Source organism: Triturus cristatus, chromosome 7 (genome assembly GCF_964204655.1).
Source record: "Triturus cristatus chromosome 7, aTriCri1.1, whole genome shotgun sequence".
NCBI classification, from domain to species: domain Eukaryota; kingdom Metazoa; phylum Chordata; class Amphibia; order Caudata; family Salamandridae; genus Triturus; species Triturus cristatus.
This window is the reverse complement of record NC_140590.1, coordinates 1,558,644,996-1,558,660,538: the sequence shown is the minus strand read 5'-3', so window position 1 is coordinate 1,558,660,538 and position 15,543 is coordinate 1,558,644,996. Positions and strand designations below refer to the sequence as shown.

At 42.2% G+C, this 15,543-nt stretch overlaps 1 protein-coding gene across 3 annotated transcripts in view; it reads left to right on the top strand.

The window, feature by feature from the left end:
• The window catches only part of SLC12A5 (solute carrier family 12 member 5), a 1,098,594-nt gene that overhangs the window by 924,067 nt on the left and 158,984 nt on the right, over positions 1-15,543 (top strand). For all 3 annotated transcript variants that reach the window (XM_085619360.1, XM_085619359.1, XM_085619361.1), the window contains exon 12: positions 7,912-8,086. In XM_085619360.1, the coding sequence (XP_085475486.1) occupies positions 7,912-8,086 (175 nt within the window). The remainder of the gene's footprint in view (positions 1-7,911; positions 8,087-15,543) is intronic.

Below are 15,543 nucleotides of genomic sequence, written 5' to 3'. Positions count from 1 at the left end.
AAGAGGAATTAATTCCCCAACTTAAAACGCGACATAGGGCGTGTTTGCACACGTCACCTCAGGCCCCGCCCCCTTCCTTCACCATTGTACAAATATTCCTCTAAAATCAGCCAAACTACGAATTACGATTTACTCACCTGTTATCAGGAGAGAACCCAGTGCTGCATCTTTTAGCCCAGCACTGACCCTGAAAAGTAATTCTAAGCGTACTTACCAGTAAATTGTATTTCCTTCCATAGGAATCCATTGTGTGGTTTTCACCAGAAAAGTTTCTAAGTGTCCAATTTTGAAACGTACAAATATTCCTCTAAAATCAGCCGAACTACGAAATCCGATTTACTCACCTGTTATCAGGAGAGAACCCAGTGCTGCATCTTTTAGACCAGCACTGACCCTGGAAAGTAATTCTAAGCGTACTTACCAGTAACTTCTATTTCCTTCCATAGGAATCCATTGTGTGGTTTTCAGCAGAAAAGTTTCTAAGTGTCCATTTTTGAAACGTACAAATATTCCTCTAAAATCACCTGAACTACGAATTCCGATTTATTCACCTGTTATCAGGAGAGAACCCAGTGCTGCATCTTTTAGAACAGGACTGACCCTGGAAAGTAATTCTAAGCGTACTTACCAGTAACTTGTATTTCCTTCCGTAGGAATCCATTGTATGGTTTTCACCAGAAAAGTTTCTAAGTGTCTATTTTCCCAAACTAAAAATATTCCTAAAAAAATGGTCTGTATGACTTAAACACATTCTTTCAACTGTTTACAGGAGATTCGCCAGTGCTGGATCCAGGATCCACCACTGAGTATGAAAAAGTAACGATAACACTACTTACCTGCTAAGTGAATTTTCTGCCATAGATTAACATTGGTGTTCTATGTGAAAAAAAAGTGTCAACTTTTAAAATTCAATAATATTCCGTAAAAATCACTACTGTAATCAAAACGCTTTTACTCAACTGTTTACAGGAGATGTCCAAGGACTGAATCTAGGATCAAGTCCTGTGGTTAGAAAAGTAATCCATAAAGTAACTAATTGCATTTGACTAGAAATTCACATTGAGCTCAATGTTGCATTGTGTTTGAAATTGTGTTGCCCATTGCAACAACTGTAGTACTGTACTTAAAAGTCTATTGCCTATTTGCAAAGTATTTAAACTAAAGTAATTCATTCTTAGAAAGTATATTTTGTATTGTAATGTATAATGTAATTATAATGTAATTAAAACCAATAATATCTAAAAATAAATAGTTTAAAAAAATGTAGAAAATCAGTATTAAAAAAATCAGTATAACAATTAATACATTAAAAATTGTCATTTACAAAACCTTTGAAATTCACTGAAAAAACCATAGGTTTCAGGCCTGATATAGTTAGGAATTAGCATTTAAAAAACCTTTGAAATTTACTGAAAAAAAACACAGGTTTCAGTCCTGATATAGTTAGGAATTAGCATTTAAAAAACCTTTGAAATTCACTGAAAAACCATAGGTTTTAGGCCTGATATAGTTAGGAATTAGCATTTAAAAAACCTTAGAAATTCACTGAAAAAACAATAGGTTTTAGGGGTGTTATAGTTAGCTGGACATTTCACTCGAACAAAACCATTGAAATTCCTCCGATATAGTTAGCTGTACTAACTACATCTCGCGCGCCTGCAATCCACTGCTGATGATGTCACATATTACATCATTCATGACATGGTCAGTAATATCACTGATGACATCTCAAATGACATCACTGATGACATCATTCAGTGAATGTGGTTTGGTTTGTTATTTAAATATGTATTATATGTATATATATATATATAGCAATTTGCATTGAAGAATGAGTGGATATATAAATATAAATATCTGGATGGAGGATTTAGTAGCAGTGTGATTGACTGTTTATTTGACTAATTTATAGTGTCTCACTGAGTATTCTTATGGGAGAGTGAATGTGTGTGTGGTTCGGTGGGGGGTGTGTGACAGCCCAAAGATGTGTGAATAGATGATTCAGTAGGTATATGAAGTTAAAACTACATGTTATAACAGTTGTTTGGGTGAGTGAATATCTTTATGGGTGTGGTGATGAACCAATATATATCTCAATGTTACATGTCCAACAAACTAGAAAAATAAAAGCCAGTGTATGCGTCAGTTGTTGTATATAAATAAGTATACATAAGACTCAGTGATTGTATGAGTGACTGTATGGATAACTGTATACTTGTATAAGTGTATTTTATAACACACTAAATATGAGTTATTATCTATATGAATAGAATTATCAAATTATAACATAACATAGATGAAGTGGTGTTTTTATTAGTGTATAGCTAAGTAAAAGTAAGTATGATCCATTGTTTGCATAAGTGAGTAGGATGACTTCATAAGTGATTAGGATGTGTGCTGGTGTGTAATGTCGATATAGGTGTTTAAGTATATTTGATAGTGTTCTATTGATCATTGACAGTATGTATGAGTGAATCTATAGGTAAGTGATTAGATGTGTGTATAGATCTAGGAATCACTGAGTGGGTGTTTAAAAACTTGTATTGGTGTGTCAATGGTTTTAATTCTGGCACTCTGTATTTTACAGTGAGTGATGAAAGGTTATACTAGTGTATGATGAGGTGTATCTGATTGTCACATGGATGATGTCATCAGTGATGTCATTTGAGATGTCATCAGTGATGTCACTGACCATGTCATGAATGATGTAATATGTGACATCATCAGCAGTGGATTGCAGGCGCGCGAGATGTAGTTAGTACAACTAACTATATCGGAGGAATTTCAATGGTTTTGTTCGAGTTAAATGTCCAGCTAACTATAACACCCCTAAAACCTATTGTTTTTTCAGTGAATTTCTAAGGTTTTTTAAATGCTAATTCCTAACTATATCAGGCCTGAAACCTATGGTTTTTCAGTGAATATATATATGCGGATTTCCTATGGATAATAGGTCCTAACTATAACTACCTACTGGCGACCGCCAGTAGGTAATATAAATAAAAATATATATATACATGTATATATTTTTAAGCTACATAGATGTGTAGTTAATTAAATTAAGTCTATACATGCCTATATTACAATATATACATGTATGTATATCTATCTATCTATCTATCTATCTATCTATATATATATATATATATATATATATATATATATATATATATATATATATATATATATATATATATATATATATATATATATATATATATTTAGGTAGTTATAGATAGGACCTATTTTCCATAGGAAATCCGCAACATTCTATTCCCAATAACTTTGGCGCCGATTGACGAATCTTCGCAAACTTTTCAAAACTTTTGGCCAGCTCCGGTTTGCTCCTATCCTGAAAGTCTCAGGATGATTCGTGTAGCGGGGGCCGAGAAAAAAGGGGGGTCCCAAAACGTGTTTTCCCCATGCAATTTCCCATAGGACCTTTAGCCGCAGCTACAGCCCGAACTGCTGAATGAAATTACACCAAATTTGGCAAAGAGGTAGCCCTCAGTTCAGACTCATGGCTTTTACTTAAATGGTGTCAATCTGTTCAGTAGTTCCTGAGAAAATTACAGTTAAAAGTACATATATATCTATGGCCGCGCTGGATCCGCGCACCCTGAGCGCACCCTCCCGATCACGCGCTGAATGCTAATTGGCTGTCAAGTGGTTGTCAACATTTGAAACCAGGAACTGTTGGCAGCTATTTTGTGCCCCGGTAGAAGCAAGGTTGAAGAATTCTGTGAAATAAGTGTGCAAAACGTATAAAGGGGGAAGGGTAGAAATACCCTGACCCTCTAGACCTGCTTAGGGGGTCCCAGAAAGACTCCCAGGGCCCCCCCAATTATTAATATTTTTTTTAAAACGCAAAGTGCGCGCAGGGTGCACGGATCCTGCCGTTAATTTTTTTTTTTTAAACAGAGTTTTTTTTATAATTAGCCCCCCGGGGCTATTAAATTTAAAGGGGGCCCAGAGGGCCCCCCCAGCCCCGGGGACCGCCACCCTAGGGCTACAAAATAAATTGGGAGGGGCTCAAAAGCCCCCCCCAGTATAATTTGTAGGGGGGCTCAACGGCCCCCCCAAGCCCCGGGGACCACCACCCCCGGGGCTTTATGTATTGAGGGAGGGGGGCTGTGTGGCCCCCCTCCTGTAACCCTCGAGGGCCCTGAGGACCGCCACCCCCCCGGGTTGGCTCCTGCAGTGTCCTGGGGTGCCCACTCCCAGGACACTGTTGTTTGCTATGAGAGGGCGGGAGTCTCCCGCCCTCCCATAGCAAACTTGGTTTGGATTTTGAGAGAGAGAGCAGGGAAACCTGCTCTCTCTTTCAAAATCCAAACCATATTGCTTTTCCACACAGGGAGCTGCATGTCAGCAGCTCCCCATGTGGAAAAGCAATGCCGGCTTACGAAGGAGGTGGGGAGCCGGCTGGGACCGTGGGGGTGTTGGGGCTCCCCCCATGGTCCCCAACGTTTTTTATAAGCCCCGGGGGATGTGGTCCCCGGGGATAATAAAAATTAGTGACAGGGGCTTTTTTTTTTACGGTAAAATTAGGAGTCGTGCATCCAGCGCGGCTCTCAGCACGGCCCCCTTGTGTGCACGCGTTGGATGCACGACTACTAACCTGTAGGGTGCGGGACTCCAGCACATTTGGTACACGACTTCTACGCGTCGGATGCATGATTCTAACGCGTTGGGTGCGCGACTCCTCATACTTGTCGCTCAACGTACGCGGATCCTACTCATCAATCCAAAAAAGGCGGACACGTTCAGCGCAGTGAACGAGAAGGGTGCGCTTTGGGTGCGCGACTCCAAAAAAAAGAAAAATAATAATTACAAAAAATAATATAAGTATATTTAAAAGAATATAAAATAATAACAAAAATATATATATTTATTTTAAAAAAAATTTTTTTTAAATATGTGTAATGTAATTTAAAAAAATATATAAAAATAAGTAGATTGAAAAAAATGTAGTTAAAGAATATAAAAAAATTAGAACAAGAAATACATTTTAAAAATATCATTTAAAAAACCTTTGAAATTCACTGAAAAAACCATAAGTTTCAGACATGTTCTACTTAAGAATTAGCATTTAAAAAACCTTTGAAATTCACTGAAAAAACCATAGGTTTCAGACATGTTATAGTTAGGAATTAGCATTTTAGAAACCTTTGAAATTCACTGAAAAAACCATAGGTTTCAGACATGTTATAGTTAGGAATTAGTATTTAAAAAACCTTAGAAATTCACTGAAAAAAACATAGGTTTTAGGGGTGTTATAGTTAGCTGGACATTTCACTCATACAAAACCATTGAAATTCCTCCGTTATAGTTAGTTCAGCTAACTATAACTCGCACGCCCGCAACCCACTGCTGATGATGTCACATATTACATCATTCATGACATGGTCAGTGACATCACTGATGACATCACTGACATAAGGGTTAAGTCAGTGGAGGGATGCTCGATTATGTTCCTTTTACTCCTTCCATCACTGACAACTAGGTACAGTACTGGGTGCCAAACTATAAGATTTGCAGTAGTCTTGTTGCTATATATGTTATAAAGTATCATCTGCTGTACATTATAAGGATATTGCAAGTCCACAAGAAGTTCTATGGCCACATAAAGGAACGAGATCAAAGGCCGATTTCCTTTATAAGGTTATGGAACTCTGCGGTGACTTGCAATATCCTTATGATGTACAGCAGGGGGTATTTTATCCCTTATGCTAACATGGTCACACAATCACCTTTCCCATAAACCACTTAAATCCTTGATGCATAGCTCTTTCATATGAATGAGAGAGGATGTTTGCAAACATAAGTAAAAACAGAATCACTAGTGAAAAATTAAACACATCTAAAAAATGTGGTAGCTAGTTGTTGAAAAAATATATTAGAAGCAGTTGAATAGAAGTCATTAAAAAAAGGCTAAGCAGAAACATGCTGGAGGATCCTCACTTTTCTGTAATTTCCCAGGGAGTGCAAAAAATGAACGTTACCATAAATATCTACTTTCTGCTTGGCACTGTAGAGTTAAAAAAAGAAACAGAGCAGAAGAAAGAGCAACCTTTCATTTGTGTTTCTTTAAACCGGAAACATCCTTTAGGACAAACTCGGAATCACGCTGTGCCTTCACGGCGCCGGCAATATAATGAACGTATTTTTACCCTGCATTTCTTCAGCATGCAAGTCGTACAACGACTATCTAGGGAGGTGCATTGGTGGAATTGTGTTGGATTTAAAGTCCAACACCTTCCCTACTGTTGCTCAGACTGGAGTTGGAATAGTAAATTAAACTATTCCAAAATCCAGCGCCCCCCCTACGGCAAGTCGTTAAATCGACTTGTGTGCTAAACAAATTTGTGCAAATGACGCCTTCTTTCTAATGACGGCGTACCGAAGTCATGCCTTTTAAACGCATGCAGAATACCGTCATACATTCGCTTTAAACAGTTGCTCTTGGACCTGGCTTGCCTTCCACCTCCATTGTTGCCTCTGACATCAGGCATTGTGACATCAGAACTCAACTGTATTAAGAGATTATAGTTGACTTCTGACGTCTTTCATTTATAATCTGCAACTGATTGTATCAGAAATCGTCAATTATAAAGAAATTAGAGCAGGCGCATGTACGTGCACTACAGAATCCCATGTTTTATAATCAGATTACTAAGGTAAATAGTGATGTTATCAGTAAAAAATAAATGAAAGCACAAATCTGATTCAAAATTAAATTTAACACGGTAATGCAAGTTACTCAAAATTCTTTGTACAGTACACAAAAGCATTAAGCAGGATTAGAACATTGGAATGTTGAGAGCTCCATTGAAGACAATAAAGTAGCTTTAGGCTAATGATGACTGGTATAGGCCTTATGTTCCAACAATTTATGTTTGTCTTTGTGTTTCTCTATTTTCATTTAGAGAATTCTGCCCTCATTGGGTGGAACGTTACAATAGCATCATACTCTTGCTTAGGGCTGTAGACTCTCGTCCTCGGTATAGGGCCTCACCTGCGGCTTGATCCAATAACTCAGTAAGGGTGTATGTCAAAATATCATTAGTGTCTGACAGAAATATCATGTCCTAAATATTGCTTGAATACATATTTTGCCATTATGTATAGATGTTGTATTATTAGCTCCACATGGCAATATTTTAACAAACTGTATTTAGGATGTGATCATTCTTTCAAAGTATATTTTGATTATGCTATTCTAGTTCCATACTTCATGTAGAGGGCTATTAACAGATGATATAGACCCCAGAATCAGCTTATAATGCTATATTACAACATTGGACTATTGGCAGCTCAATTGAAGACGATTGAGCGGCAAACGCCAATAAGGGCTGCAATAGACCTTCTGCTCCAAAATTCCAATGTTCTTCTCTCTGTTTCACAACATTTAATTTACATTCTAGTCTAAGTGGTTGGAAGGTTCCAATAGCATTATAGGTTGCCTGCTGCAAGGTATATTAGAATAAGAAGATCTCTCGTTCATCATAGATGATCGCCTGCAGTTGTCTTGAACAGCTGGAATAGCCAAAGCAATGGGCTTTAAGGCTCTTCACCTCAGTAGGACAGCAAAATTTAATGACAGGCTTCAATAAAACTGGGTCCAGAATGATGTAAACAAGAGACAGAGAAACAGATTGACCAGTGAGGACTTGAAGATGGCCTTAATGGATTCCAGTTCCTCCTGGAGAAGATAAAGAAAGGCATTTTTTATATCATTGCTTCCCAAAAAATAAAGCATACTATCCGGGGGAAATTATATCTGTCCTGTTTCTTACTTATTAGTTAACATGGATGTTCGAAAACCATCATTGCCATGTTCTGTCTAAGAGAATAGCTTTGCCCATAACTGCTGTTTCCCCCTTAAATTATATTTCTCTTTGACTGCAGGTTTGGAGAGGCCGTGAATGGGAACCTTGTGGTGGGCACCTTGGCCTGGCCTTCCCCATGGGTGATTGTGTTTGGATCTTTCTTCTCCACCTGTGGAGCTGGTCTGCAGAGTCTCACCGGAGCACCACGTCTGCTGCAGGCCATAGCCCGTGATGGGATTGTACCATTCCTCCGGGTAAGTCGCTTACGAGGTTGGGACCTTTGGTGTAGCTCCATTCTCAGGGTGAGTCAGTCATATAGATTCATCTTCTGAGATCACATCATTCCGCTTGTAAGTAACTGACTTAGGTGAATATACCAATACAAGTGCCACACATGTGCTGAGAAGTGCTGGTACTCTACCAGTGCTGAGAAGTTCTGGTATTCTACCAATACAAATATTGCACTAGTGCTGAGAAGTGCTGATACTCTATCAATACAAGTATTGCACCAGTCCTGGGAAGTGCTGGTTCTCTACTAGTTCATGTACTGTACTGGTACTGAGAAGTGGTAGTACTCTACCAATGCAAGTATTGTGCATGTGCTGAGAAGTGCTGGTACTTTACCTATACTAGTATTGTACTGGTGCGGAGAAGTGCTGGTACTTCACCAATACAAGTGTCACACATGTGCTGAGAAGTGCTGGCACTCTACCAGTACAAGTATTGTACTGGTGCTGAGAAGTGCTGGTTTTCTAACAATACAAATATTACACCAGTGCTGAGAAGTGCTGGCACTCTACCAATACAAGTATTGCACCAGTTCTGAGAAGTGCTAGTTCTCTACAAGTACAAGTACTGTAGTGGTACTGAGAAGTGGTAGTACTCTACTAATACTAGTATTGTGCATGTGCTGAGAAGTGCTGGTACTCTACCTATACTAGTATTGTACTGGCGCTGAGAAGCGCTGATACTTTACCAATACAAGTATTGCACCAGTGCTGAGAAGTGCTGGTAATCTACCAATACATGTATTGCACCAGTGCTGGGAAGTGCTGGTTCTCTACCAAATCAAGTATTGTACTGGTGCTGAGAAGTGCTCATACTCTATGAATACAAGTATTGCACAGGTGCTGAGAAGTGCTGGTACTCCACCAATACATGTATTGTACTGGTGCTGAGAAGTGCTGGTACTTTACCAATACATGTATTGCACTGGTGCTGAGAAGTGCTGGTTCTCTACTAATAAAAGTATTGTATGGGTGCTGAGAAGTGCTGGTATACAGCCAGCCCCAGCAGTCAGTGCAGGGAGGCATGTGGGAACTGAAGAGGCAAAATGGTGTATTGTAAACAGGCAGAATTTCCTTACAAAACTGGGGGGGGGGGGCGACATTCCTGCCAACCGCGCTAATGTCATTCCACAGAAAAAAGGATGTGGCTACAGTGCTTAATTTATAAAAGACTAAGGGACATATTAACAAGGGCCGGCGATAAATATCGCAAAGCGCGCTTAGCGCTTGCATATTTATCGCCGGCTATCTCTGGAATTTAACGCCCGGTTTGCGCGTTATTAACAACGCGCATCGCCGAGGCGATAAAAATTCCAGAGATAGTTGGGATATCGCCGTTTTCCATGGTGGAAAACGGCGATATCCTAGATGATAGGGCCTGTGGTCTTAGCCACAAAATCCACCCCCCATGTTAAGTATGCCTTAGTCATGAATTTAACAGACATTAAATTCCTGCGTTAAGGCATACTTAACGCGATTTTAAAAATCGCTACCCTCCCTTGTTAATATCTTAAAGCTGCCTTCGCGATATTTTCCCAAAGGAGTCTTGTCAGGCACGCCTCCTTTGCATCTCATTAGCGATGCGATCGGAGGCATGCTGCAAACGGGCGCTAAGTCAGCAAGACACGCGATAGCGTGTCTTTGCTGATAAGGCGAAGAAATTATCGCCGCTTTTTGCCGTAAAACGGACGCAAAAGCGGCGATAATTTCATATCGCCGCCTTGTTAATATGCCCCATAGTGCCTGGGCGCAAAGTTTTTCTCAGAGGCCAGAAGCCAGTGCAATCGAAGTCTTGATCACTCCTCTTTATCTCACTCTTGCGGGTTCTTTTTCTTCTCTGCATTCTTCCTTTGTCATAATTTTTCTGTTTTTCTCTCCTTTCTTCTTTCGTGTACTTGTGTTTATCCCTCTTTTGCTCTGGATCAAAATCTGTTGAAAAAAACATAAGTGCCGGTCCCCAAAAATGAGTGCCGGTGGGCCCACACCTGCAACCCCCGGCTCAAATTAAGCACTGACAGGGCCCCCTCGATCTTGCCTCACTTCACCCTCAGTATCAGCACAGGGGGTGCAGGGTCCCGCCTGCACCCCTGATATGCACTATACAGGCACTGTGGTACCACAGCAAGGCTGGAGGGGCCTCCGGTTCGAGGGGCATGGGGGTGCACTGAAGTGCATCTGGTGGTGCGGCTCGGGAGCGCCCCGCCCGCTCTCCTGGCCCGGAGGCAGCAGGTGTATCAGTCATTCGTCACAACCCCCTCCACGCGCCTCCGCCTGCCCCTTCACATTAGGCGGGAAACCCTCGGCTCCGCCGCCCCCGCCCGCAGCTCCCAGCGCTGGCACGTGAGAGAGAAGATGCTGAATGAATCTGGACACAACTGATCGTCGGAGAGCGGCTCGCTGCAAAGGTCGGATCGCACCGCCGAGACCTGAGATGGGATTCTGCCGTTAATATTTTATCTCTTATCTGAGCGGGGTTTAGAAGAACTGCGCATCTCAAAATGCAAACCGACAACAAGGCCCGGGGGGCTCTGCGTGCTAAATTTAAACCCTGCGTTCCACCTTCCCCCCGCGCGGGCACAAACAGCCCACCTCTCCGCCTGAAACCGTTCGCCAGTAGTCAGGCGGAAGTCAGTCTGTATGTCCCTCCATACATGTGTGGAGGCTGCGCTGCACTACACGGTCACCACTGCCTGCAGGCGGCTGGGTTGGGTGGCATGAGCCCTGAGGCAAGAGAGGAAAGTGGGCCCCGTACCTCAGGTGTGTAGGGACATAAACAACAGCCATAATTGGAGTGAAATGGGCCCTCAGACCCCTGGGCTGGCGTGGCACTGCACCTGATGAACTATGTTATATGAATCTGTATAGCACATTTATCACTCATCATCAGGCGCTTGGGCAGCTGTGTGGTGCCCAAGTTGTTTTTACAAAGAGTCACTATTGGTGGGTTTGGGGCTGCTGGACTGTCAGTGGGGATATAGACGTGTCTCAAAAGCGAGCAAGGACGAGGTCTCAGAGGGAGGGTTAAAAAAAAAAAAGCGAACGAGGAATTTGCCAGTGCAGTATTCATCCATGGGCATCCAGTGACGGAGTGTGGTTGCCAGAGCTCTAAATGCAAGCATAGAAAATGGGCCCCTCTGGCATCCGTTCGGATATATACATACCGCTATAATTGGGGTTGCAGAGGGCCCTTTACACCCTTGGGCGCTGGTGCCACTGCACCTGATTCTCCAGTGGTAGCTACTCCCCTGCAGGCAGCAAGTCAATATGAAGAAAAAAAAGCATTACAGACAAAAAACAAACAAAAAACAATTGAACCCCAGACATGCTGCAAAAAGCACCATGGTTTACAATCAGACAAGGGAACTCATTAACCAGTTCGAAAGTTGAGTCACCTAAACTGAGATGACCGACTGTCACTCAGAAAGAAAATAGAGATAGAAATGGGACTAGGAAGGAACTCAAATGGCAGAGAACTGGTTTTGAGTGGGGGACTGGGGGATGGGTTAGAGATTAATATGAAAAGGGGACTCCGGACTAGGTGAGATCTTGGGAGAAGCAAGCTTTTAGAGAGTTGGAGAAATGAGAGAGAGACCTGGTAAGTTAAAAGAAAGTGGGGTATGTAAGAATAAGGGAGATATTAGGAATGGAACTAGGGCTAGAGAAGTCAGGAGAGTATGTGAGGATAGAAAATGCAAAAGAGACCCGGAAAAAATATCAGAGCAAGAGTGGTCTTGGGTAGCACGTAGATTTAACATTATTACGTTTTAGGGCTGATAGAGAATGGACTGGGTAGAGTTGCTTTAGCTATGTAGGTGACTGGAACTTGGAGAGAGAGAGTAAAGGACTGAGGAGTACATATGGGTGGAGAGCGGGTGGGTTGATCGATAGAGTGGAGAGGGTCTGCCGGAGAATACAGGAACTAGATATTCTAGGACAATTTGTGCTCCTTCTCATTCTCTTGTACCTCCTGATCCTTTCCAGTCCTTGTTTTTTCCTGGTCCTTCAATTTTCAGAGAAAAGAGCATCCATCACTCTTTCCTCCATGTAGTTAGTTCTTCACATGCCTTTCATCTAATTTTTGTTTCGTACATTCCTTCCCTTTTTTCCTCAGCCTTGTTTTTCACCCAGTTATTACCTTGCTGCCATTTATCTCTCTTTATTGGGTGGTCCCTTCCTTGCCTCTCTGGCTTCTCTTTCCTCCATCCAGTTATTTCTTCACATGCCTTTAGCCCCTGAGGGTTGTGTAATACTTTCCCAATTTTTTTTCTTCACCCAGTTATTTCATGCACAGCGTTACCCCCCCCCCCCCTTTTTATTTCATCACTTCCTTTCTTTTCTTCCTGTGTTTCTTTCTGCCATCTCGCTATGTCATCACGTGTCTTTTCACTTTAGAGATGTGTCGCCCCATCATTCCTTTCCTTCCCAAGTTTCCTCCCTTCATCTCGTTATTTCATTGTGTGCTTTACCGTCGTCTTTCTCTCTGATGTTTGTGTCCTTCTTCCCTTGCTTTTGCTTTCCTCCAACAATTGTTTCCCAACACGCCTTTAGCTCTATGTGTTGTCACCCCCCCGAGTTTCTTTCCCCATCTATCAATTATCTCTCGTGCCTTTTTTTCCTCCCTTTTTTCCTCCTTTGGTTTTCTTCTGGAGTCTCCCTTCCTAGCTATGTCCTCGTATGCTTTACCTCTCCCTCTGTCTTGCACCGTCCATCCATTACTTTATAAGTCTCTTTCCTCCATTGCGTTATTTCATCATGTGCCTTTTCCCCGTGGTGTCAAGTCACCTCTTCCTTCCCTCTCTTCGTGAGTCTCTCTTCCATCAATTTATTTTCTGGCATGCTTTTACTTTTCTGCACTGTGTCGCTCCTCACTGCCCTAGTGTCTTTCCCTTATTCTTTTATTTCTTCGCATGCCCTTACCTCTCAGTGTTGTGTCGCCCCCTTCCTGTCGCACCCTGCCTCCCTCCATTGTGGCCTCCATTCTTTCCTGCCACCGCGTTCCCTTCTCTCTCCCTCCCCTCCTTGTGTTCCTCGCTCTCTCTTCCCTATTTATCCTTCTCTTCCCAGCAGCCGTAAGAGGTGCAGGTTAAATTTATGAGCTTCATAAATGGCCGAGGTGTGCTCTGCATCCATAATCGCGCTCCGCGGATCTGTGCGGCCAGCGCCGCGTTTAACCCTCTCGCTGCCTCTGCGGAAGGCGCCCGTGGCAGCAGCGTAGCAAGGATGCTCCGGGCCCTGGTGCAAGCAAGGAAAATGGCCCCTTCCACTGCTGTTCGGGTAGTAAAATACAGCAAATATCAGTGTTCAATGCGCCCCATCTGGGCTTCGGTGCCACTGCACCTGCTGCACCAATAGTAGCTATACCCCTGTCCTCTGCAGAGAGTCACACTACCAGGCAGGACAAACAGAGGGGCTGCGCACAAAGCAAGATAGTACAGTGTTCCAAAATTCAGGGGTCATAAGGAAAAGGCCCCAATTTTAATAGCTTTCTGCACTGCCAAAACATCCGATTCTAATATCAAATAACGTGTATCACGTTCATCACACAAGTATCTTGGCACTGAATAACAGATGTTTATTGTTTACCAACTCAATGGTACTCAATTTATTGACCTCAGAAGGATGAAAGCCTGAGTGGATTTGAACCTGTGACCATGAGGTCAAAGACAGACCCATAGAGTTAACACATTAGTTCACTAAGCCACCAGACCTACTACTCAGTGTTTGATTTGTAAAATAATAAATGCCAGTGCCCAATCCAAGAAGTCTGTAAGGCTATGAATATGGGGGGTGCCAAATCCCAAGACTGTTTAGTCTTGAATCCACTTCGTGCCTCTTTAATCCACCGCCAGACATTCACTCCCTGCCCCTTTATCTCACTCTTTCAGGTTCATTTTCATCCTTTTACACTGTTTTCTGTTGCTCTTTTCCTCCTTCTGTCCCCTTGTACGTTTTCCTCTTTCTTGATCTGGCTCAAAATCTGATAAGGAAAAATAAGTGCTGGTCCTCAAAAATATAGGTAGGTGGGTCCCTCCTCCATCCACTGGAGTAAATCAAAGATTGAATGTAATGTTTACAGTACAGGAAGGATATAAGAGAAACCCCTTTACAATGGAAAGGCATATGCTGCAGGGGACAAGATGTGTGTTATATTATGCTCCATTGAGATTTTTTAAAGCGCCTGGTTACATTTAATGTGTCTTGGCGCTAGGTACTACGATGGATAGAGCAAATCAGATCAGACATTAGACTTTTGGAAACAGCAAGGTTTTAAGTTTTTTTTGCAGAGGGGAGATATTGAGTTTCTGCCATTAAGTAGTGATGGAGAGAGTCCAGAGTTTGGCTGAGGTGACAGAGAAAGTCCACCCTCCCAGACTGATGTCTCGAAATCTGGGAACCCTCAGTAGTTTGGCCATAGAGGATCCCAGGGCTTGTGGGGGAATATAAAGCTTGAACTTCTTTCAGAGGTAACAAGGGGCCCGGCTGTGACTAGCTTTAAGCACTTTACAGAGGGATTTAAATGCATTTTTTTTATATATGTAGCCAATATAAAGTTTTCAATGGCATAGTGGTGGAAGGTTGAGATGGATGTTCAAGAGCTAGTCGTGCTGCATCATTCTGTAAGCGCTGCACAAGTGTGATGGTATAACCACGAGGACCTATGAAGAGAGAGTTAGAGAGCTGGCCACTGCTGACGGCGGTGGGAAACAGCAAATACCATGATCACCGAACAACGCGTTGCCTTTGTAACACGGGCGGAAGAACAAATGCGTCTGAACCATGCATTCCATTTACTACGCAAGTCGTTACAACGACATGCGTTAGGCAAAGCAGCATTGGACTTTAAAGTCCAACGCTTTCCTACTGTTGTGGGTACTGGAGTTGGAATAGTAAATGATACTATTCTAAAGTCCAGCGCCCCCCTATGGCAAGTTGTTGTAACAACTTGCGTTGTAAGTGGATTGCGTGGTTCAGGCACATGCGTTGTCCCACCTGCATTGTTCAGGAATGTGTGGAAAAAGAAAGGGTGGTTGTGTCATACAACCAGTTGTGGTAGGTGAGGAAGAAGGCTTTTCCACAGTAATCAGAACATGAGAAAACTGGTGGCTACCATTTTATTGACCTGCACTGAAAAGGGAAAGGCCTTGATCGAAAGTGAAGATTTCATACTGAGAATGCCAGGGCAGGGGTTTGGGTCAAAAATGGAATATTAAAGAGTAGGTCACAGGAGACCAGGGGAGTTGTGAGAAGAAGTAAACACTATCCTTGTCTGTTCGTATTGAGTTTTATTGAATCGTGTGACATTCACACTGCAACCTGAGTCATGCAGTTCGTAATATTGTGGGAGCTCTACTCTACAGGTCATCAAGAGACGACAGAATGTATGTATCCTTTGCATTAGTCAAAGGCTGTAATCTCAGTGATTG